The sequence below is a fragment of the Uloborus diversus genome, chromosome 5 (assembly GCF_026930045.1).
Source record: "Uloborus diversus isolate 005 chromosome 5, Udiv.v.3.1, whole genome shotgun sequence".
Classification (NCBI taxonomy): Eukaryota; Metazoa; Arthropoda; class Arachnida; order Araneae; family Uloboridae; genus Uloborus; species Uloborus diversus.
In genome coordinates this window covers 3,821,719-3,848,798 of record NC_072735.1, presented here as the reverse complement: position 1 = coordinate 3,848,798, position 27,080 = coordinate 3,821,719, and the positions used below count along the sequence as shown (strand labels likewise).

At 33.4% G+C, this 27,080-nt stretch overlaps 1 protein-coding gene across 1 annotated transcript in view; it reads right to left on the bottom strand.

Annotated features, from left to right (window-relative positions):
- Positions 1–27,080, bottom strand: part of LOC129222414 (cell adhesion molecule Dscam2-like) — a 395,853-nt gene that overhangs the window by 223,995 nt on the left and 144,778 nt on the right. Inside the window, exon 3 of the mRNA XM_054856925.1 lies at positions 17,182–17,346. Within this exon, the coding sequence (XP_054712900.1) occupies positions 17,182–17,346 (165 nt within the window). The remainder of the gene's footprint in view (positions 1–17,181; positions 17,347–27,080) is intronic.

Below are 27,080 nucleotides of genomic sequence, written 5' to 3'. Positions count from 1 at the left end.
CGGTGTGTGTATGTATGCGGGTGTGTGTATGTGTTTAGCTGTATGTATGTGTGTGTATGTGTTTGTGTATGTGTGTAGGCGTATGTATGTGTGTGTATGTGTTTGTGTGTAAGTGTACGTGCGTGTATGTATGCGTGTAAGTGACGCAACCTGGAGACGACTTTCGCTGGAGGAGCAGCATCGTGAGGTGCGACACCTAGTCGACTGTGGTGCTGCAGAGTGTGCTGGCGGAAAAATAAAATGATAGGACCTCAAAACAGTCAAATGAAAGCAATAAGCAATCGTGATTGCTCAAAAAACATTTTGTTAGTTCAAAATAGTTTTTGACATCATTGATAGTGACTAATACGCATCGTTTTATGTGATCAAATAATATGTTTTGCAATAATAACTGAAAGATTGAAAAATGAATAAAGAACCACATTAGCAACCGGTTGAACCGTGCAAAGGGTCTTAATAGAACTAATATTCATAAAAATTTCTCAAAAGAAAATGAATTGTAATATAAATCATCGAAAGCTTTCAACGTTGGTATAGCGACAAGTCACTTTAAAATCTAATAGAAAAGGGGAAGTGGAATGCTTCGAGTATTACGATCTTAAATACGAAAACCGCTTATCCAAATGGAGTAGAAAAAACTGAGTGCATAAAATGCGCAATCCATCATACATTTTTGCGGAGTACAGATAATGATAGAAATATTTCCCCCTTCTCTGTGCCACGGCTACTCCTTTTACCAGCTACTGGTGATTGCATTAAAAGCACGTCCCTCGTGCAATAAGTTCGTCCTACTCTTAAACTGCGTCGATTTTATTGCATATTTTGTTTATATTACTTTCCGAGAATTTTTGGAGGGAGCAACAACAGAGCTGCCTTAGACTCTATTATTTACAAGGAATGAGACCGGTTTCCAACTTGAAGATGTGACGAGTTTTCTCCACTATTTTTTTCAACACAATCTTCTTATTATTTCAAAATTTTTCGATTTTAATAGCATTCTAATTCAAATAATAATAATAATAATAATAATAATAATAATAATAATAATAACAATAATCTATGCCAATAATACACTCCTGTTTTTGAAAATTGCAGCACCATGAAGGAAGCATCATAGTTGAATGAAATTTTATACACAGTTGAGTGGCAATGCCATAAACAAATGATTACATTTTCAAATCAAACAAACAATAAAAAGAGATAGAAATTAGTATTTTGTGTGGCCACCACGCGCCGTAATAAGAGCCGCTACACGACTCGGCATGGAATGAAACGAAGTTTGAATATCTGCCTGCGAAGAGTACTCCATATTGTTTGTATGCGCAACCAAAGTTCACCTGTCGAAGCAACAGGACGAGGATCACGAGCGAGATGCCACCCAACGAAATCCCACACATGTTCAATCCGTGACATATCCGGGGAATATGCAGGCCAAAGAAGAAGCTGTACCTGATGCGAATCAAGGTAGGATTTGACAGTCCTGGCGACATGTGGACGGGCATTACCCTGCTGGAATACAGCCCCTGCCAATCCTTGAAGGAAAGAAAAAGCTTCGGACTGTAAAAATGATGTGCAATTTTTTATATCATAGCGCGATGTACTTAAAATTGGTTTTTAACGCAAGTGAATCCGCGCGGCACAGCTAAAAATAAATAATGGAAAGTATGAATTGTTTCTCAATATTGTTACTGACCCAGACAACGCTGGGTATATTTGATAGTTATATATATATATATATATATATATATATAACACATCTCTAACCCCCCCCCCCTCTCTCTCTCCCTTTCGAGTTCAATCAAGTTTAATAGGACAATTTATTCTCTCCATTAAGATTATACTTCTTTTTTTTTAACTAGAAATAATGCTTCAAACAGATTTTTTTCTTGCAATGAGAAGGCTTCTAAATAGCTTCTCCCCACATCTTTAATAAATGCGTATTTGATCTTTAAACTAATACATTCATTATTTTTTCTTATTTAACTAATTAATAAATTGAAAAATAAGTATGTGCCCCAAGTCTAGTAAATTATTGTTCGATTCAAAGTTAATGTTTCAAGAAAATGAATCACATACGTCATGTTTACTTAGTATATCGGTAAAATTCCTTCCGGTGAATATTTTCGATAATAAATTATATTTTTGTAGTACGTAAACAAAGACCTCGGTACATCAAACGTTAGGAAAAAAAACTGTTCAAATAGCCTTAAGACTCTTTTTAATATGTATTTACTGTATTTTATGCGATGGGGAGGGATAAAAGTTCTCACCGAATCACGTTCGAATTTGACCTATAAAATTCGAACATGATTCGGAATGTGCAGAAAAAAAAAGCAACAACACTCAAACTGGAAATAATTTTCTACCTCTTTATACGAACCACAATTTGATCAACCATTAATTTTAGTACTGTAAGAAAAAGATCAATTTGCAGGGTATAATACTTTCCCTCGTTATAAAAAAAACAGGTGAGAAAAAAAAAATTAAATGACTCACTGCGTAAGAAATACAGAGAGCTTACCCCATGCTAGAGGCTATAAATACTGGAAATTTCCAAAACAAAATCACAGAATATTTCTGAACTTGTGAATTTCGGTGTTTCAGTTTCAAATCATGAAAATGAAGCTGTCAAATATTGACGTTCTTAACGTTTTAAAGATGCAACCTTAGAGCAGGAGTTAGTAAACTTTATCTCTTCTCACCGGATGACAGCCAAGTTTGACCAATACATTTTTTTTCTTGTCCAAAAATGTATTAGCAGCATTAACGACTTTTAAACTGGAAGTAATTTTTTTAACTCTTAATAAGCATCCAAGTAAGAACAGCCATTTGCTTATATCTCATATAATCAAAAACTGAGCGTATATGTATGTACCTATGTATCTATGTAGTCATCTACTGTTTGACCACGGATTGTATATAATTATGCAATCTGCCAAGTGAAGACGATTCCATCTGAATGAATCTAGCAGGGGAGAAGGGAAAATAACGATGGGATTTTGATGCACGCGTTTTATAATGTCACTAGTGCCTTATTCATTTATTTCATTCTCAAAAATAAAATAAGGGAAAACAAAAATAGTTACCGTGGAAACAACAAAAAGAAAATAAAATGTTTTTATTTCGTTCAGGAACGTAAAAGCAAAATGGTAAGCTGAAAACTTTGCTGTGAATAAATAAATCAATTAATTTTTGTCGTGAGAATATACATCGAATATACTTTAGATTTAAAAAATGTTGCTGTGAGCAAATTTTCATTTTTACAAAACTAAGGCTAAATAATAAAGAGGCAAAAGTGGACATCTGAAACAAACCAACATCCTTATAAAGTAATAGATACATCCATTTCCGCCTAGAAACCGGATATTAGCCTTTCCATGTAAACGATGGTCAGACAGTATAACCGAGTTACTTTTCCCGAACGACAGTGAATTGACCATCGAACCAAGTATCGATGGATTCGTAATCCTACCGTTTTTATATTTCGCTATTTAACATAACCCTCTGATAATAATTAGCGGTGATATCAATTTAAAACTATTCTTTAAGACACTTAAATTTCGACATAAAATCCCTATTTTTGGAAGCCTTTCCTCCATTCAAATTAGTATTCAGTGCTTAATCTAAACTTTCCGCAACAATGCTCTCATTAAAATTTGTTACTTGAAGATAATCATTGAGAAGAAAGATGTGTTGCCATTTTTTTTTCTCGAATATGAAGAAATAAAATTCTGGGGTTTCTTTTGAGGTTTCTCCTGCAATCGGATAATTTAAAATGTTTCCTTTTCATTAATTTTTCCGCAATCTGCCGCAAAATTTTACTGTTTTTTGCTCGCGCCTGATTATTGAATACGCGTCCCTTTTATTTTCGATTTTATTTTCGAGGTGGACCGTGCAAAGTCGGGCGACGCAGCTAGTTTTATTATAAAACGGTCAGTTTGTATAATATATTTTCCCTCGTTATGAATTTCCAGATGAGAAAAAAATGATTTAAATGACGCAATGCATAAGAAATTCCGAGAACCCAGCCCATGCCATCAATCATCCATTTGGAAATGGTGAGAGGGAATATAAAAAGGGAAAAATTGGATCCCTCCCTTTTCCGTCTTAAGCCCAATGCAAGTGACTGGCTGAACGCATTTGAATGGTAAGACGGTTTGAACCTTTACTTTAAGATGCGCCCAAGCCATCTGTTACTGAAGAGACAAGGCTCGAAGGCCCATCAAAAAGCAATATCATCAGAAGCAAAATTCCCCCTCCTCCCTCCGGTTTTCCAAACTCGGGGGTGGGGGAAACAAGCTTGCACTTAATGCGATCCCAGAGACCGTATTTTATGTGTTGTTTGCGTTTCCTCTGCCTCCCTGAACTTATTTTTCCCTCTGGTCTTCCTTCATTTGGAACGAGAGGATATTGGCGTCGGAAAATGTGGGGATTTTAAGAATTTTAATGACTTTTTAAAAACATATTTTGGAAGCTTTTCTTTGCTCGTGAGTTGAATATGAGGATTTTTTTTTCTTCCCGGGATGATGAAGTTGGCTGGGCAAATATTTTGTTGGTACAATTCCGTAGCGAGACAACTTCGGCGGAGGAAATAAAAACGAAAATGTATTTCATTTCAAAATCATAGAAAGAGATTCAAATGTAAACAGTAACGAATGGCAAAACATGTTAAAAATAAATTTAAGAATCTTATCCGACGACTCTCTGTAGACGTTTTAAGTAACACTAGTGGTACCCGCACGGATTTGCCCGTAGTTGAAAATAAAAAGGCCATTCGGTTCGCCTGTATATTTACAAATAATGGATGACGAATTTCTCGCCAATTGGCTATGTTCATTCGCTCTCCCATTCCACGTTATGATATTTTCGTAATTTACTCGTCCATCTTATGATAATTTTGCTCGGGAAAATGTTCTTAAAATTGGAATAGAAAAAGAACAAAATTGAATTTTCGAAAATTCGCTTCGCGGTGCACACCCTCCCTGCTACAAACTAACTTTGTGCCAAATTTCATGAAAATCGTCCGAACGGTCTAGGCACTATGGGCGTCACAGAGATCCAGACATCCTACAGACACCCTACAGACAGAGAGACTTTGAGCTTTATTATTAGTAAAGATAAATATGTAATACTATGCTACTTAAAATGTCTACAAACTCACTCACAAGGCTAAAAATGTTTAAAAAAATCACTCGCTAGAAAATCATGGTATTCTCAATAAACTGAAATATGATAAACATGTCAAAAATACACAATAAAAGAAGAAATTGCAAAAGGGAAAAGACGCCACAATGAAAAGGGGGAAGAACGAGATATTAAATAATTCCAGAGAAATTCGTGAATCAAGGAACTAATCTAAAACGTCATCGGGTAGCCTCTACTATATACATATGTACATTTTGAGATTGCGGTTAAGATCCGCTTGAACCAAGTAAGAAGCCTACCAATATGAATAAAATTTCACAGCTGTAGAAAGAGTCTTAATTGTGTATTGACAAGGTGTCAAAATTCGTTCAGTATCCCCTTATACCACACGTAAATGAAATATACTGATTGGTTTCGATTTGAAGACCTAGGAATATAAGAAAACAAGTTTACCTTCTGAAGCATATTTTTAGTACCTCTCAACCACGTAAAATGTTCTCTGAACTGGGTAAAAATAAATTCCTAAATTTCACATATATTATTTCTCAAATGTGTTTTTCTTTTGAAGTGATAACTTCTTATGGGAAGGTAAACCTATTTGAGACATAACGCGCGTAACGGGGTAAATTAAATTACAACATAGAATGCTAGGAACGCAGGTTATGCGAAGCCACGGTGGCTCGACCTGAAGCCGCGGGCGTCGCGATCCAGTGGGCGTAGGTTCGAGTCAGCCGTGAGGCAAATCTCGAGGCTACTTTTCGGAGAAAATCCTAAACGTTGCTAAAAATGATTTGTAAAAAAACAATATATACACGTATCATTGTCATATTTTTCTTATAAATTAACCAATAATCCGTATATATTATTTCTGAAGCCTGTTTTTTGTTCCTACGCGAGATCTTCCTGAATTCTTGATCGATTTCTTTGATTTACCCCTCATTTTAAAGCATATCGTGCAGGATAATGACGAAAAATACACCCACGTCCTAAAAATTGTTTCTGTTTTTTTAAACCTGTTTTAAAGCACCGAACTGAGGTTTTCGGTTAATTTTAAAGGTTTAACTTAAGCGCTGAGACTGACAGAGCTGAATGGCTTGATCGGCAGAGCGTTCGACTGGTAACCAGAAGAATAAGTGTTCGGGCCCAGCCCGGACTACCTGTATCGAAAAACCAGCCTAATCACTCATTACATGAACACTTAAAATACAATAAATAATACAATTCAGGCAATAAAATAAATGAGATTGGAATGCTCCTTGTTGTTACGAAAACTTGATGCAACCTGTAGCCAAATTGTAAGGATTTCTTTTTCTCTTCTGTTTTTGAAACTTGGGGCTCCGATCTGGAAACTAAAGCATAATATAAGCGAAAATATAAGTATCAGGTTTAATATTTCAGAGTACAAAAGAAAAATTTTTGGGCAGAAAAAAAAATCGTATAATGTAGATTCTTCTGATGACAGTTTTTGACCCTTTGTTACAAATAAAATAATTACTGCCCCAAATCTGAAATTATACTTTTCATTTAGTTAAACCATGAATATTTATTGGAATACGAAGCAAAATATTAAAATTACAAACAACGCGATGGGTAAAATGTTTTTTTTTTTTTTCTCTCTTTCGGGAAAAAAACAAATAGCCAGTTATTTTTACTACATTCGAAAAGCTACGCTTAATAAACGAACTTAGTTCAACTGATTTTGTATTTAACCGTGCAGTTAAATGATAAGCACGTGCTGCCATCTAAGCCATCATAACAGTTCAAGCAGCCTGCGATAACAAATTGTATAGATTTTCAAAAATAAAAACACTTCTCTTCAATATATTATCTTAGATATCATTTCTGTGGATTATTTTTCTGTCGGTATGCGAGATCTTTTCTCTTGCTTGGAAAAATTCCCCCCTCATATTATAGCTTACCGGGCCGGCTAATGACCAAAAACAGGCCTACGGTCTAAAAACATTTTTTTTTGGAAACGCCCTCTTGCTGCTGCAAAACCTTAATCGAAGGGTGTTCTTTATTTTTTTTAAAAAAGTTTTGACTCCGTTCTGATAACTAAGCATTATCTATCTATACTCATAATATAAAGCAGTAGAGTTTGTTTGTTTGAATGCAGTAATCTCGGGAACTACTGGTTCGAATTGAAAATATATTTTTGTGTTGAATAGTCCATTCATTGAGGAAGGCTATAGGCTATATAACATCACGCTATGACTATTAGGAATGGAGCAGCAATAAACAATAATGAAAACGATAAAATTTACATTATAATATAAAAGGTTTGGAATGCAGAATATCAGTAGCCATTTTGGCTTGACCTGAAAGTGTGGGCTTTGCGATTCAGTGGGAGTAGGTTTGATTCTGCCATGAGGCAAATCTCGAGACTATATTTCAGAGAAAATCCTAAATGAAGCAAAAAATGGATCGTAACAAAATATTATATACGTATCATTGTCTATTTTTTTTCTTAATAATTGACTCATAATATAAACCTGAAGAGTTTGTTTGTTTGAACGCACTAATCTCAGATACTGGTTTGAACTGAAAATATCTTTTTGTGTTGAATAGTCCATTTATTGAGGAGGGCTATTTTTTGGGTGAAGGGTAAACCGATTTGTGACATAACGCGCATAACGGCGCAACTCTCGTCTGGCATTCTTTTCGTTCGCGCATACGACAGAAACGCGCATGGTCGGGGAAATTTGGTTTATTTACTCTTTGGGTCAGCTTTAAGCGTTAAGTGATAGTAGAAAAAGTAATGAAACTAACAGAAGATGGATGATCGTCCCAACGTAACGCAATCTCCTAACGAAAGGTGAGTTTAATAATACAATACCCAATAACATTGTAAACAATATACACTCAAAACAGCATTTAATCTTTAAATTTATTTTCAAAACAAAAACATTTTTGCGATTAGTTATACTAAAAATATTTCGCTTTATTTAGTGTTTTGAGCTGTGATAAGGTGTACATAATTTAAACGAACTTCATCCCCGCAGACTCTGCAACGCGGGAGTTGGATACTTCCGAGAAAACAAAAAATAATAAATAAACATTTAATTTATGCATCACAGAATAAAATCTAAACTGACTTTAATTTTAAAACAATCACTCGTTAAAAAGTTAATTATATACAGGGGGGGGGATCCAATAAAATGTGCGGTTAGGGTCCCTGGTTATTTTTGCAGTGGGGGACAAAAATGATGATATTAAAACTATTCCATCTTTTAAACGTATTATGCAATTAAAGCGTCAAAATATAAGAGCAGGAGGCGTAGCAGTTTATCAGAATGATCTTGATCGCAAAAATATTGTCCCTTAAAATATGGGATTACATGTTAATAATGCTAAAATCTTTAATACGGCTACACAAAACGATATTGGTGAAATGTGTATAGTGGAATGTCTCAATGAAGCAAATAAAGAAATTATTATTGCCTTCATATACGTATCTCCAAACAAAAATATTTCAAGTAGTATTCAATTTATTCATAAACACTTTGAAATTATACCCAAGAAGGTTCTGCTTTAGTTAATGAAGATCATTATACAATTAATTTAATTTTAACCGGAGATTTTAATGTTAATTTTGCTTCTGATCGAGCTAAAAATTTAGTATCGTTTCTACAATCCAAATTACAGTTACAAGTGATTAATAAGCCAGAAGAAGCCACTACAAGTCACGGAACTGAACTTGATGCAGTTTTTGCAAGATTTTTAGATTACATACGATGCAAAAATTTCGTTGCTTATTATAGCAACCATAAGCTAATTGCTACTTTCATAGGATTGAAAAATGATAATAATTTAATCCTGTCAAAGTTATTACTTCTGCTAAGCATCCCGTGACGCATATTTTTTTTTTTTTTTTTGACACCACTTTAACTTCTTCAATACATTACCAAACTTCATAAATAAGGTACCATTTTAAAGATTTTTTTTCACTTTTTTTGGCGTAAATTAATTAAGACATTTCATATTTTGGTTGTTTTGCCAAACACACACACACACACAATTTGTTATGTTTTTTGTTAAGCATTATTTCAGCTCATAACATTCCAAAATGAAGACACATTGGCACAGTTGGTCAGAACGTCATGCTAAAAATTCTTTTGTCGGTAGTTCAAATCCACATGAGACGAAAATTACCGTTTTTGTGACTTATTTTTTCAACAGAACTCGGATTCGAATTTTTCATTTCCATAATGTTAACCTATCTGAGGTAATATTGTAAACCATTCTTCTCGTGTGTTGTTGAATTAAAATCAGATTTTTTTAAATAAATTTTTAAAGTGATAAATCACAGTATCATACATATTATTTCTCAACCTGTTTTTGTAGGTACGCCAGAACTTCCATTTTCAAACTTCAAAAATAAGACGTCATTTTCAAAATCTTTTTGCCACAATCAGCGAAAAATGAGTAGAAAATTACATTTATGCTATTATTAAGGGAGAAAAAAAAAACGGTTTCTTTGTTCGAGCGCGTATGCTTCGAACGGTGGACTATTATTTATTTATATTGAAGTATTTTCATAGTTTGACAATTGGCTAATTGTGCACTAAAGGCACAAATAACTTAAGTGTAATTATTGACGAGACAAAAGCTGTGACTTTATAATTAAAATTTCAGCAAGTAATGCACACTTCGTTCTGGTTTTAAGGAAATTATTATTTTAATAATTCACAGCACTGATCTTCAGATTATTAAGCTTAAAATCTGTATTTTTGTCTTGCAAGATTTTTATTATTTTTTACTAAATTTTAAGTATTCATTCTTTTGCTGTATCATTATCCATTTGTGCATTTTTTAAAAAATTTACTTTGTTTTTATATAGTTATCTTATTAATTTGTACGTCTATATTTGGTGTGAATTTATATCTTAAACTACAATGTTAAAAAAAAAAATCCTGAAATTTTACGGTAAACGTTACTGGTATTCATGTTGCCTGTAGCTTTCAACGTAAAATCCTATTTTACTGCACAATTTTACGGTAGAATAAATGAGAGTGAATTAACGCAACATGCGAGCAGCAGATTCGAACTCGGGACATTTGTATTGGCAGGCGGCTTTCTTTGCTGAACACAATACTAGTCGGGACCTATTGGGTTGGGAGAAGTACGGTGTTATCTGCTTCGCAATGTAAGTCACGTTGTGTGTCAATTTGCGCTGCAATCGTTTCTTTTTTCGGTACAATTTACTGTAATTATTTCTGTACAGTAAACACTCCATTTTACAGTAATATTTACCACAAAAGTTTCTAGAATTTTTAACAGTGTACGAAATATTCTTCTTCTTTCCATATATTTTAGTTAAATTAAACTGGAATTTTAATCGAATCTAAAAATGTAGTCTACAATTAGATCTTTATAAAATTAGATCTTTGTATAATCTAAGTCCCTAAAACTTGTAATACAAAAATAAATCTTTGCAAATTCTTTCAATAATATTGTGCAATGTTTTTACAACAAAAAGTGTAAACATTTGTTTGATAAACATCTCGCATTTCCTATTATGAAAACCTAAGAAAAAACATAAAACTCTTTTGAAACTTAAGTTTTAAACAAGCCAGGAATGTCTGAATAAACCCATCGTCTGGGAAAAATCCAAAAAACAAAATTTTTGCATCTTTACAACTTATATTCCTTTTAATAAAATGAACATGAAACACGTCTCAAAATTTTACTTCCCGCTTTAATAGCCCTCAAAATATTTCGAAAATCCATTTTTCATGGAATTCAATGTTTTGCGAAACGGAGCATTGAAAAGGAAACTTAAATCCTGCTCCGCTCTTTTTCAGTTTCGCAGAAAAATCCGGTAAAATAGAAAATCTCATGTTGCTACACCGGCTGCATTAAAGCCGAACTTTGTTTTGCAAAGGTTCTAACTTTCTCAAAAAGGCGTAACTGTAAAATTCCTGAAATGCGAAAACAAATGGGAAAAAATACTGTTATCTACGATAAAATATGCGCATTTTCCAAAGATATAACGAGTATGGCATTCCGCATTTTTAGGGAAGACATATGAATACATTTTATTTTATTTTCAACGCGCTATCATCTTTTGCTCCGTTTGAAATAGAATACTTGTGTTTTGAAATCGATCTAAAAGTGGAACGACGTTAGTGAAGGGGACTGCTTTGTATTCGGTCCATAATCGGATTTTTCGGTGAAATGGAGAAATGAGGGAACTCAAACACAAGTTTTCTAAATAAAATTATTTGGTTTCGAAATAAAATTTTGAGAACTTAAGAAGTGTTCAAGAAGCTTTGTCCAAAAAAAAAAAAAAAATCAACTTAGAAAGAAACAAAACTTGATTGAATCACCATGTAAATGTAAGAGGTTCTTTTAAATACTTTTTTCGGCTGTATAGACGCGGTTTAGGGTCTTTCAAAACACGGGTCGAATATATTTGAAGTAGATATGTACAAAATATATTTGTGCTTTTTGAACTCAGGCCAATATTTCACAAGACAATTACGTCAAATTGTTTTTTCTGAGCTCGATAGCTGAAGAATAAGGACTGCCAGGATACAAATTTAGTGAATTTACATTTAAATTTATTTTTCTTAATAAATGCTTCTTCTGAAATCTAGAAACTGTGAGAAATGCACGCGAAACTAAGTATTATTGAAGCAACTGCTAATATGGGAACTAATGAAAGGCATGTTCTTTGATTTCTTGAAAATGGCCAAACATACTCTTCGGATACGGAAGAACATTGAGCTGCTAACTAATATAAAGAGAAAACTTTATTTTTTATTAATAATATCGTAATGTGGGTCTTTAATGTTTTGAAGAAAATTGTATGGTGTTCAAGCTTTTGCAGCTTCATATTAGATATGGCAGCGTTGAATTTCTCCTTCACTTAATTTCCCGTAGAAATAAAAGAGGAAAGTGGAAAAAAGTTTAATATAGCATGATATCGCAATACAAATATAAATAAAAACTGTATAAACAAAGATTTTGAAGGTATATCTGTTTTTAACAGCATATTTCAGATAGTCAGTCTATCCAGGGTTGAGAAAAGTAGCGTTGGATTTCGGGATTTTCAGAGAAAGCCTTTTACTTAGTATCAGTCTCATTCCTTTGGATGTTTTCGTGTTTCGAAATATTTACTAAGTTCTTTACCACTGGAATACGAAAATCTGTATCACTAAACAATAATCTTATGTAGACAGCATGTTATTCATGTAGTACATGGCGAAACTTTTGGTGATACATCAACAATTCCGTCTCCAACTACTAAATATCTGCCAAGGGCAGCCCGTTTGTAAATAAACATTAGGAAGCAAAAAAAGAAAAAAAAATGAATTTAAATTTTGTCATTTTGAATTCAAATTATGTTTTTCGCAATTACGAGTGTGTGTGTATATGTAAGCGTATGTGTTTGTGTGTAGGGGGTATGTGTGTTTGTGTGTAGGGGGTATGTGTGTTTGTCTGTAGGGGGTATGTGTATGTGTGTAGGCATGTGTGTTTGTGTCTGTGTGGAGGCATGAGTGTGTGGGTAGTTGTGTGTATGAATGTGTGTGGGGGGTATGTGTACGTGTGTGTAGGCATGAATGTGTGGGTAGTTGTGTGTATGAGTGTGTATATGTTTTTGTGTGAGTATGTATGCGTGTGTGTATGTGTTTGTGTGTGTGTATGTGTATGTGTGTAGGTATATGTGTGTAGGTGTTTGTGTGTAGGTGTATGTGTGTGTATGTGTTTGTGTGCGTGTGTGTGCATAGTTGTGTATATATGCGCGTGTGTGTAGGACATGGATGTGACCTGGAGACTGTTTTTGCTATAGGAGCAGCATCGTGAGGAGCCGGTCGACGGTGATGGTGCGGAGGGTGGCGGTGGGAAAATAAAATGATAGGACACCAAAAACTGTCAAATGAAAGCAATAAGCAATCATGATTGCTCAAAAAAAAAAAAAAAAAAACGCAAGTAAAGTATCGAGATGACGACATGCTTGCCTGTTCCTTATCTCGTGCAAATTTTCAGTTGTTTCGCTGCCCCCTTCCTTCCTAATAACTTTTAAAAGGAGAGCATGATTCAAAACCGTTTTATTCGAAATAACTTGACTGAAAAAAAATGTACAAAACAATTGCAGGCATTGTGTTAGTTTCTTGTTTCAAAAAAAAAAAAAAAAAAGCACATCCGATTTTTTTGCAGACTTACAGTGGGCGTAAGCTGCAGATTGGTTAATTGCAACTGAGCATAAGTATCCAAATCACAAGAAAACTGCAAACAATTTTATTTTTTGAACAAAATTTTATCCATATGTAAAATCTTTACTTTCAAATTAAAGTTTAATTTCAAGTAATTGCAAGTAAATTCACACAATTAATTTGCTTAAAATGCTTCTGACATTTATGTCTGCTTAGGTATTAGAAAGAAAAAAAAATCTTAAACTTAACATATTCTTATAAGACCTTAAATACTGGCAGAGTGAATATGACGCTGTTTTTATGATAATTTAAAAAAAAAATGCATGTTTTAATCTCTAATCAAAAAAAGAGGTATGTTAGAACAAACAATGGAGAGAAAGGAATAAATGGCTGCATATAGAAAATTGATTTCGATACATAAGAAAGAAAGCTCGTTAAGTAGCGGATCAACTTTTTGCTATTACTTATTATTTGATTAATGTTTATATAACCACATAAGGTCACAAGTGGGTTAAAATATTCCTGAAATTAAGGTTTTTCTAATTAAGTGGTATCTATTTCAGACGGTCGTATGTTTTCTTTTTTAATGTTAAGGATTTAAATAATAGTTTTAAGATATATTCATTAGTCTTGAATTTTCCTGATGATTTTCCTCAAGATTTCAGATAGACATTAAGTGAAATGTCTGAATGGGTTTCACGTTAAGTTTCAATAATGAAAATTTCGTGATTATCAAACAGCTCTCATTCAAACTGAGTTATATCAAATGAAGAGTTTGGAGACAAAAATAGTCTACTTTGGCTTTCAAAAATGAAAAAAAAAATAATAAAAAATGCACAAACACATTATTTACTAAAAACCAGAAGGAGATCAATTTGCCCCTCATAATCTCCAAAGCAACGAGTCTGGATTACACTTGTAAGTGGTTGTTAATCTGGCTGCGAAAGTTTCTTTTTTTTTTGAAAAGATCCTTTGATGTGGATTACAAGTAAGTTCAGACACATGTTCAAATCTTTTGTTTCTTTCCTGACAGATTTCCCTCCAGTTTTTGGTGGGGTTTTGCGTGAATCTTTAATAATGAAAAGTTTGTCATTACCAAACAGCTCTTTTTCAAACTGATTTATATCAAATGAAGACTTTTTAAGACAAAAATAATCTCAACTGGCCTGCAAAAATAAAAAAAGTTATTTAGTAAAAGCCAAGAGGGGATCAATTTGCCCCTCCTAATCTTCAAAGTGTCGAGCGTGGATTACATTTCTAAGTGGTTGTTAATCTGGCTGCGAAACTATTTTTAAAAAAAGATCCTTTGATGTGGATTACAAGTAAGTTCAGACACATGTTCAAATTCTTTGTTTCTTTCCCGACAGATTTCCCACCAGTTTTGGCGTGAAGTTTAAATAATGAAAAGTTCGTCATTACCAAACAGCTCTTTTTCAAACTGATTTAAATCAAATGAAGACTTTTTAAGACAAAAATAATCTCAACTGGCCTGCAAAAATAAAAAAAACGTTATTTAGTAAAAGCCAAGAGGGGATCAATTTGCCCCTCCTAATCTTCAAAGTGTCGAGCGTGGATTACATTTCTAAGTGGTTGTTAATCTGGCTGCGAAACTATTTTAAAAAAAAGATCCTTTGACGTGGATAACAAGTAAGTTCAGACACATGCTCAAGTCCTTTGTTTCTTGCCTGACAGATTTCCCTCCAGTTTTTGGTGGAAAGCAGACGGATGGCTTCTATCGATTGGTCTATATCCCGTTCTAGACGCCGCACCCCATTTCCCTTATCGTCATTAAGACTCCGCGACTCGTGTTTTTGGCACGTGGTGATGACAAGAAAACATTTCTTCCCGATCCTCCATTCGTCAGAGAGATCTTCCTCTTGATCCTGCTCGTTCGTTCTCTTTCCCCATCTCCCTCATTCTCTGTGTTTCGATCGAATATTATTCACTTTTCTATTATTATTTTTTTCTTTTTTTTAATACTTCATCTTATTTCCACTGTCTGATGGGGTAGAGAAGTGTTTTTCCTTTCGTACGTAAAGTGATTTCAGATAAGAATAGATATTGCTCCATGCTAGAAAAACCAAGATTCTTATATTTTTAGTTGCTATTACTTTTATTTTTACTACTTACCAATTACCCGTCTCCTCACTGTTCGGTTAATTTAAAACTATGAAAATTGATTGGTTTTAAATGATTATGAGAATAATATTATTTTACAGGTTTGTTTTTGCTGGGACATGTGCAAGTACCATGGATACTGCATTGTAATAAAATCCATGGTAAAACATATATACTACTATTACTGTTCTACTGGAATTGTACTAGTAAGTAAGTGTAAGAGTATATTTCCAATAGTGCAATAAAAATAGTGCAATTATTATCTTCGTTAATGTTAATAATTATCCATTACCAATTTCTGCAAAAAAGTGAGAAGGTCAAGTTCTTACTTTTTATAATTACTGTTAAAGGTTGAGCATAAAATATGACATGTATCGGATAGAAATAGTTATTCCCTTTATTCAATAGTTGATTTTGTTTTCACTTTTCAAGCGCAAGCATACAGGATTTGCTCCAAATAAACAACGTATGGATAAAATAAAATTATTCAATTCTGGAGATATTCTAAGTCCGTTTACTTGGAATGCTTTGAGTGCCATTTTAAAACTATAAATAAATATACTACATGAAATACACCACCAGCTCAGTCAATTCCAACCGAGGACTGCAGTTTCGTGCTTATTAGCACTCATCAGCCCGGCATAGGATTGACCGAGCTGAAGGTGGAAAACCTCTTAAGGAAGCCAAGAGTGCCAAACAAACTGGCAACTAATACAAAATTAGCTCAGACCAGACGAGTGACTGAAGCAATGATTCAATTTAACTCGAATATTGAAGGACGAGGCAGGTATACTTAACATAAATATACTAGCAGTATGTTACCGTCCTTCAGCCAGGGCTCAGGCAGAACTACACGCAATATACGGGACAGCCTGGTCATCACATCCAAAGAATACAGTCTCCTTCTTATTTGAACTCATCATCTCATTGAAGCTGAGAGTGCCAACAAACTTAAATCCACAAGTAAAACCGCACCATGCTGCGGACACTCGCTGGTGAGATACATTTACTTTATCTACCAATTTGTTAGCGCTCCCAGCTTCAACGAAATATCATCTGCCTCCAGCTCGGTTATTCACTATTCCTGACTGAAGAGTTTAATAAGAACGAAGCTGCAGTCTCAGGATGTAATGGCCGGGCTGTCTGGTATATTGCATGTAGTTCTGGAGGGGGGGCTGAGCCCTAGCTTAAGAGCGGTAACTTACTGCTGGTATATTTATAGTTTAAAAATGGCACTCAAAGCATTAAACGGACTTAGAATATCTCCAGTGTTATTGTATAATTTTATTTTATCCATATTTTGTTTATTTGAAACAAATCCTGGTATGCATGTTCTTGAAAAGTAAAAAACAATCAAACTATTGAAAAAAGGGAATAACTATTTCTATCCGATACATGTCATATTTTATGCTCAACCTTTAAGAGTAATTATAAAAATGTAAGAACTTGACCTTCTCACCTTTTTGCAGAAATTGGTAATGGATAATTATTAACATTAACGAAATCAATAATTGCACTATTTTTATTGCACTATCGTAAATATACTCTTACACTTACGCACTAGTACAATTCCAGTAGTACAGTAATAGTAGTATAGATTTTTCTAACTGAAACAGAACACATTGGATTTCCGAAATGGTCTCCATATTAATGTGCAGCGTTAAACTTTAGCACATTTCAGACACTTAAAAGGTTCTTAGAAATTCTATATTAGTCAAAAAATAACTTCAAATAATGAAAACAGTGAAAAGCTACCAACCTAGATTTGTGGACGGCTGTATGACATTTCCTGTTGTTTCCTCTTTCCAACCTATCAATGAAATATATTCTTCTATAAATCCTGGCACATGGCACCTGAGTACAGCCGTGCTTCCAGCCGTCACATATTCGTCGTAGACCTCCACGACGTAGTTTTGATTCACCACTGTAAAAAAAGTGTACATTAGCATGATTAAACGAGCTGATGTGTGCATTACATGACTTCCTTTTACTCCAATTTTAATGACATTTTCACGTTATTGGCAATTTTAATGTGATTCAATACTTTACTCTCAATAATATCACTGTGGCCAAATTGACACCAGATTTAAAAAAAAAATCGCCAAATTTGTCACCAAGTTGGCGACAAAACTGGAGATATATCGCCAAGTGTCCGCCAAATTATAACACCACTTGAGTATACATCGCAATTAACAATGATTTCTCCCCAAAAAGGGGCAAAATACCCCTTTAGAAACATCCGATTGCAACCAAAAGGGGAGGTGCACATCTAGACCCCACTAGGAGTCTACGTACCAAATTTCAACTTTCTAGGACATACCTTTCTTAAGTTATGCGACATGCATCCGCACATACATACATACTTACATACGGACGTCACGAGAAAAGTTGTTGTAATTAACTCGGGGAATGCCAAAATGGATATTTCGAGTGTTTATACGTTCTTAGGCACTTATCTTCGTGTGGTCGAGTTGAAAAAAAAATTAAACATCAATTCGGGGGTGAGTGAATTTTTTTTTTCGCGAAAACAATACTTCCTTTTTTGTAAAAAGGAAGTGAAAACGCGTTCTAGATGTTTTGATAATTTTTTTTTTTAAATATGCTTATAATGTTACGCATTAAGCAGGAAAATATGTATAATTTTTTATATAATTTTGTTATGAGAAATTTGCATTTTCCAACAGGTTAATGATCCGTGTATGAACCTCAGATTAAATACTCTATGTAGACAGGAAATATTACATGATTTAGAACTTAAGTTAAAACTGAACATTTAATGGATTTTAAAATTTTAATTGTTTCAACTACATTTAATGAATAAATTTAGTTTATATACGTTATTCTTTACAAATAGCTTTTGCTCAGTAAGCGCCTGAATTCTTTAGCTGGTGCGGCAAAATATACAATTGTAATGGAAACAGCGCACCGAGACTCCCTACCATGAACTCTGAAGATGCAACTGCACTACTGTTAATGAAGTACACTCGATTTCGATGTATGGTTGTGACTTTTAGTCACTCCCATTTGATGGGAGTTACCCTCTTTTTGAATTGCGCAACTGTAAGTTCACTGTATATATGTTCAAACCAACAATTTTTACTTTCTTTTACAAAAAAGGAAGTATTGTATACGCAAAAAAAATTTCACCCCAAAATCGGCCTAAATTTCCATCTTGCTCATCCCCAAATGAATGTTGAGTTTTTTTTTCAACCTGATCACACGTGGATATGTGCCTAGGAACGTACAGACACCCGAAAGTTAACAGACACCCGATCCCCGAGTTAATTACAACGAGTTTTCTCGTGACGTCTGTAGTTACGTATATTTGTGCGTATTTGTGTATGTCGCATAACTCAAGAACGGAATGTCTTAGAAAGTTGAAATTTGGTACATAGACTCTTAGTGGGGTCTATTTGTGCACCTTACTTTTTGGTTGCATTCGTATGCTTCAAAAGGGGTATTTTGCCCCTTTTTGGGGGGAAAACATTGTTAATTTCAATGTAAATTCACGTGGTGTTATAATTTTTCGGACACTTGGCTAAATACCGCCAGTCATTTGGTCGCCAAGTACTGTCGCCAACTTGTCGACAAATTTGGCGATTTTTTTTTAAATCTGGTTTCAATTTGGCCACTGTTAGTGACATTTAGAGAGTAAACTATTGAATCATATTAAAACTGTCAATAATGAGAAAATGACATTAAATTGGAGTAAAAGGAAGTCATGTGATGCACACATCAGCTCGTTTTAAATATTTTTTTCATAACCTTCAGCTAATACTCGAATTTTGATGTGGTAAGTGTTCTCCACCAGTTATCTCAAGCTAGTTTACATCATCTCTACCACGTGATTTCATAATATTCTTTCGGTACATTTTAAAAACTTTTAGTTTTAAAAATTATTACTGTGCCCAATATTAAAAGGAAATTAACTGGTATATGGTTACTTAAGTATTATTGTATATTCAATTTAAAACAAATTTTACTTTTTTATTTGATGTTGCCATTCATTTTCTTCTTTCGATATTTGAAGAATAGCGCAAGAGAAACAATACGCTTCACACAATCTGAACGCTTAAAATATTCCCAATTTAAATTTTACCAATAAGTCCATCGAAAAGAAAAATGAGTTTTACTAAGGTGCATTTATTTTTTTAAAACGAGCTGATGTGTGCAACACATAACTTCCTTTTACACCAATTTAATGTTATTTCCCCATTATTGCAATTTTAATGTGATTCAAGAGTTAACTCTCTAAATATCACCAACAATGGCCACATTGAAACCAGATTTAAAAAAAAAAATAATTTGAATTCTTAAATTTTGATTTCAAATTATGTTTTTCGCAATCACGAGTTGCGACAGGACCCTACTCATTGGTTACTACTCTACTCACTTGTTTCTAGACACGGCTCCTGTCCCTCCAAGTCTACCCTCCTATTGAACGGAGACGTGTGTATTAGTTGTGTAAGTGTAGGCTTTTGTGTGTGCGTAGACCTGTCTGTATGCACGTTGGCATGTGTGTATGTGTGTGAGTGCGTATGTGTATGAGCGTGCGTGTGTCTAGGACATGGACGCCACCGACCAGGAGCGGCTACCGGAGGACGGAGTCGCGCCAGCAGGTGACGGTGGTGGTTGAAAAAGGCACGGAACATCAAAGACGGTCAAATGAGAACAATAAGCAATCGTGATTGCTCAAAAAAAAATCGCCAAATTAGCGACAAAACTTGGCGACCAAAAAAGTGGCGATATATCGCCAAGTGCCCGCCAAATTCTTACACCACTTGAGTTTGCATCGAAATTAACAATGACTTTCAACAAAAAAGGGGGCAAAAGACCCCTTTAGAAACCACCGAATGCAACCAAAAAGAAAGGTGCACAACTAGACCCCACTAGGAGTCTACGTACCAAATTTCAACTTTCTAGGACATACCGTTCTTGAGTTATGCAACATACATACACACATACGCACATACATACGTACATACAGACGTCACGAGAAAACTCGTTGCAATTAACTTGGGAAACGTCAAAATGGATATTTCGGGCGTCTATACGTTTATGTACGTGTGATCGGGTCGAAAAAAAACTCAACATTCATTTGGGGGTTAGCAAAATGGAAATTAAGGCCCATTTTTGAGGGAAAATATTTTCGCAAATACAATACTTCCTTTTTCGTAAAAGGAAGTAAAAAAGGCTGGAATACGCAAAATATTCTATAGAAGTTGTTTCAAAAAATGTTTATCTATGATTATAGTAAGTTGTGAGTTAAAGATCATAATAATACCCAAGGCTGTTCTATATAACATTAAGCATTAAAGAGAAGCTTTCCCAGGAACAAAGCGTTTTCCTCATAAACCTTTAAAATATTTATAATAATTCCATTACATGTTTTTACGTTACATTATCAATCACTTATTTTTTGCTAAGTTTAAAACACAAGGGATAACCTGAAGTTATTTAAAAGTAAACCTTATTTGTTTAGAACTACTCGTTCATAAAAACTTTTGAGATAATGCACGCTATTATTTGATTTTTTCAATGCAGTCTATTACCGATATGTAATTCACGAACAATTACGGATTATCAGCGATGACTGCCAGAAAACAATTCTTTGGTAAGTATGTCAGAACAATACTCGCTCACGGCTATTTTTAACAATTTTATAAAATTTGGGTGCCTGATTATTTCGATTGCCTTTTGTAGTTTGAGCTTGCAAGTTTTTTTTTTTTTTTTTTTCAATGTTATCATGAGCATTAATACACTAAAGCCGCTGTTTATTGGATTATTTGAAACGACAGTTGAACTCTAAATCATTAAAAAAAGTAGCGTTCAAAATCGCTATCTGCAAATTAGCTAAACATACATTTTAAAGAAATGTAGTGTAAAACCATTTTTGACCCCTCCCCCCCCCCTCCAAAAACAAACATTAATTTAATCACCATCTGCAGGTAGGGATGAACACTGCTGAAGAAGTATGCGTAACGGCACCACGTTATATGAAACACAATGTCACACTTTCGCTGCTGCTCAATGTTCTACTTTTGGAAGAATGAAAAAGCTCTGTAAGAGTTAAACGTTTAACTGGTACGTGTTAAACAAATTTCAAGTTCAGATTTTTACAAATCGTTTGTGAAGCATACATCTTTATTTTTACCTTTACTAATAATAAAGCTGAAAGTCTGTCAGGATCTCTGTGACGCGCCTAGCGCCTAGATCGTTCGGCCGATTTTCTTGAAATTTGGCACAAAGTTAGTTTGTAGCGATTTTTCGAAAATTCGATGTGTTTCTTTTTTTATTCTAACTATCATAAGAACCGTAACATTGGCACAAGCCAATTGGCGAGAAAATTCACCATACATTATATGTAAATATACAGGCGAACCAAAAAACCTTTTAATTTTCTATTACGGGCAAAGCTGTGCGGGTACCACTAGTTTTTAATATAGACGGAGCAAGAGAAACCGATTGTGTTTAAGGTTTTAGCAAATTTCAGCATTGTTCCAAAATTTTTAGTCGGATGCTTTTTAAAAAGTCATAACTAAGGTAATGATTTCATTGTTTGGAAACAAAAAATATTGTTAATATATATATGAAATTAGCCTTGAATTTGGCAAGTATAGGCTATTCTATAAATTATTTTAAAAAATGTGGAGCCTTTATTTGGACGTAGATTAAAGACGTTTGAACTAGTATTTGTTTTAAATAGAAGAGACGTTAAAACGAACTTATTTTGATGTTTCTCAGTTTTAAGCTGCTGGACAAATGTACTAAAAGCTAAATGATTCACGGAGCTTTGAATATTTACAGTTTGTATTTTCTACTACAGCAGAATCTTGGCCTTAAAGCAGAAAAAGAAGTCACTGGTTTAGATTCGCTCCTTTGAGTAGTGACTAATTCGTTAAGAACCCCACTTAAAGTATGTCACACAAAGTGTAGAACAGTCGTAACAATACAGTTCGATAGTAAAATACAGAAGATGTTTGAACATTTTAGCAATGATTTTGACTTTCTCTATAAATTTAAATTTAAATTTTAAAATAAAATCAAACAACCTTTATATAATAATAATAATATAATCTTTTATTTTTAATATTTTATGTATAATATTATTTATTTATAATATTATTTATAATATTTATTTATTTATTTATAATATTTATAATATAATAATATAATCTTTTAATAGTAAGATTGCGACATAAATTATATATGTTTTCCTCAAAAATGTCGCTGGAAAATAAGCCTTCAATCAAATGCTACATTTTTGCAATTGTTGAAGTGAAACACCAATTCTAAAAGTTATTTAATAAAAATGCGAAAAGCAGCGTACTAATATACGTATTAAAAAACCTTAATAGACTGTACTAAAGTGATTGCAATAACTAAAAAAAACTCTTTTTACAGATGAGACAGTGGAGAAAAAAACTTAAATAATTGATTCATAAGAAACAAGGTCGATATAGTAAATATTTTATGGCTGTTCTCTTATAACGAAAAACTTAAAATGAAGAAGAATGAGATAAACACACATGTTTATATAATCATAAATATTTTTAATATGTATTTTCAAGGGAGAAAAATTCTATTGTTTTAAAGGTATATCGCTATTAGCCCACATGCAGTACCTGTAAATTTACTACTATTTTCTTTTTAAAAAAATTAAGAAAACCGGAACTAATGCTATTCCATATGAAAAGATTCCAGCCAAGCTTCATAAAGTGACTCAAAAACAGCTTCAATATTAATCAAATATTTGCTATCTACCTACGAAACCAAGGCTCAATATGATATTTCAACAAAAGGACTATTAGGCTAAGCACACGAAAATCGGCAGCTGCCGAAACCATATGAACATAATGCGTATAGTTTCAATATTTTTAACGGGGCTGCGTTAAAGGCACTACCTTTTGCAGAACTATCAGTTTGGGATAACGACTAAAGAATCCATTTTTTATGAATTCGTCATTCCCTCACTAGTAAGGGAATAACGTTCAATTGAGGGTATAAGGCTGAAGGCATAATGCTATTCAAAAAAAAAAAAAAACATTATTGTTTATTATGACCAATATTTTTTTTCATAAATCCCGTACATATATCTATCTCTATAAAAAGTTTCACCTGATTCCACTGACTTTAATTTTCCTGAAGTTAATAAGCTCAAAATGACTGTTTCTACGAGGATGACCCACCAGAAGGTTTAGTTATCTTCAAAGAGTTTAACAAGATAAATGACTAAATTCAAAACCTAAATTTACTGTATCAGTTCATGTAGTTTTTCGAATTTAATTTAATTTTAATTATTCACAAGTATGTCGATAGCATCTAAATTAAACTCGTCATTGTCATTGTTGTGAGCCGTTATTAATTGTAAGAATATCATAGTCTTTTAAAGTAGCATATTAAGTCCTTAAAAAATTCTATATATAAGTACAAACAATTTCATAAGTAATGGCACTTCTACATGAAAACATTTCCTGCCATTAATCATAGCACTTTCCTCGGGGCAAAAAATAGTATGTTTTTTACACAAGTCTTTTTGCTATTCCTCATAAAGAACATGAAAGTATCCAGTACTTATCATTTTCAAAGCACTTTGCATAGTTTCAGAGTATGTCATAAATGCACATTATGTGTGGAAATATCTCATCAATACTTAAATAACGAGAAATCTGGGAAAAATACTGTTACAAACTCTGTAAATAGTAATTTTTTGTAATTAATTCGTCGTAATCTAGCTAAATTTGGCGTTCATTAAATTATCTTTCATCTAAAATTATTGTAGTAACATAACCTGTAAATAGTTTCTTGTAATGAATATACAGCCTCCGTAAATTCGACTGATGTATACGATCCCCCTATTTTTCATTGATAAGGTTTGTGAATGAATAAAAAGAAAACAGAAGGAAACGTCGGGAATCTTGTGGAATATTTGAGATGTCTCTTTCGAGATGTATAAATAGCCACGACGGACGGCGGGTGTGAGTCTCGATTGAGAAGTTGTACTGAGAGTGTATTAGCTTTGTTTATTGCGAGGCATTTCGCTGTGTTGTTTTGCGTATTTGAATGTAAATACGTGTGTAACCGTTGAGCTTACGGTGTTGATTGATATTCGCTTAATTGCTGATGATTAATTTGGCAGTTGTTAACGATATTTTTTGTACATAGTGTAAATAAACCTCCTGTGTTTTCTCAAGAACTGTGTCGATATTTAAAGAAAGTTAGAAGTCGCACCGGATCCGTAACAATACGTTATAGCTTGAATCATATGGATTTAGCAAGATGCACAATGACCACAATATAGCACAAGGACGATTTATTTTTCAAAGAAAATTCTAAACGACAAATTAAAATATAATTAATCGCCAATATTTTTGCTACTGTCGTTAAGAAGAAATTTTATTCGATTGTGACGTAGATTTCTTGAAAAATTACCTGGTCATCATTTTAAAAAGGATTAAAAAATGCTTTGCTGAACACAATAATTAACATTTTTTTTAATCTTAAAGAAGCTAACTTTTTTCCGAACATCAAGTTCAGTCCATAAAATAACTTCAATGAAAAAAAAATTATCATTATTAGAAAAGTGCTTTTTCTAGCAATTCATTTCTGAAATATGCTGATTGAAGTAATTATTCCATTTCAACAAAACCGACTTACAATTGTTTAATTATCAAACACTCCTGAAAGAAGCAATCACGTCTCCGGAATTTTTACTGAAGTTCTCTTCTTTTCCGCTTGCGCTTTTTTCCCTCCTTTAGGATCTTTAATATTCTAAAAGAACGCCTGAAAAACCTGCTGAATCGAGAATTTTACTAAGGATGTGGTTTTAGTACTTATTTCAGAATGAATTACTCGTAATAGTTTTTTATATCTTCGGTGTAGAAATATTTTATTTCAGTTGATTTAGGCAGCGTTAATATAAGAGATATATTCTTTCCTGCCATAGATTGCTTATATAGCTTTCCTTTTTCCTTTGAAGTTTGTAATATGACATGAAAAACAGTTTATTCTTATATATTAAGAATTCCCTTTATTTTGTTAAAATAGTTTAAATTATGGAAATTTTTAGCACATGTGTCACGGCTTTCATTGCAGTTCTCAGCTATGGGAACAGAAAGTAGTCACACGGTGATGGATCAGGCGAATACCGAGGGTGAGCAGGGACTCAAATCTGTTTTTGTTTCAGAAACTAAAAACTGCAATGAAACGAGATTTTTACGATGATGCCCCAGTCATTCAAGCAACCGTGATACCAGTGCTTAAAAACATTCCCAAAAACCACGGTTAAAAAAACTGGATAAATTAGCTTGATCGTTCAAAATGTTGTATCCATCCGAATGGATTTTATTTTAAATAAATAATACCTTTAACATACAGTTCAAAGTTCATTTTATTTTATCACTAAAAATATATGTTATTTTTAGATCACACAGTGTATGTGAAATCTTCGCAAAGAAATTTATTCCCCTAAGTACATTCAGTGGATTATTCTGTTCAAAGGAAAATAAATGTCTACAATGGCCTTTTATAGAAACAATTAGAAAATAATCATTGTGACCAAGTTTTTCCATAACAACGAATGATATCTATTTGATGCGGCCTTGGTTTTCTTTTCTTTCAGTGAGCAGAAAGAAAGTGACGTAAAAACAATTTTTTTTTTGTTCTGCTGATCGGGTTGTACCAACAATAATTGATTTCGGTAGAAAAATACATCAATGGGACGATCGTTATAGCAAAAATGCTTTTTGTTTAGTGATCATGAAAAACGGTTGTTTACAAGAAAAATAAAATTTATTAAGGTTTCATTTGTTCTTTCATCCAATAAAAGCACGTTGGCAAAACGTTTTAAATATTTAAGTAAAGAAAAAAAATACTTCAAATATAAGCAGTCACATATACGTTTTTGATTTCTTACAAAAATTGTGCTCATAACCCTTTTAAATTATTATTTTTAACGAAATGTATTCGACGTCATTTACGGGACAAAATACACACTCAGTTAAATTGTTTTACAATGTTTGAACGGATAAAATGTTTTGCTTCAGTATCGTAGGCATTTAATCTTTTAAACTTAAGAATGTTAACTTAAATGAATGGCGTTATAACGGAAGTATGTTACAGTTTGCTGACCTAGGAGAATTTATAGCGAAGAGCAGTAAGTATTCAAACCATGCAAATGAGTCAAAAATGTATTACAGACAGAAAAAAAAAACCTATAATAACTGATGTAAGCTGTTGCGAGTAAACTCATCACTAACAGTCTATTATCTCCTCTAACATGAAGTAACAAAATCAACTGTTTATGTACATGAAACACACCGCCAACTCAGTCATTCCAGCCGAGGACTGCAGTTTCGTGCTGATTAGCTCTCATCAGCCCCAGGGTTGGCAAAAACCCGGTTTAAAAAATAAAAAAAAAAGCCCATGGACCCAGGGTTTTTTGGGTTTTTTTTAATAAAACCCAACTAAAGTTGGGTTTTTTTTAAAGAAATGTGTTTTTTTGTTGTCTTTTTTAAGGGAAAATGTGGGATACTTGTAGCATATTGTATCGTAAGTATATGGACAAAGCGCAAAAATTGTCTTGGGGTAAAAAAAGCTGGAAAACTAGTAAAAATTCAGCGTTTCCTGAAGAAAAATATAAAAGACGACAAAACCTTC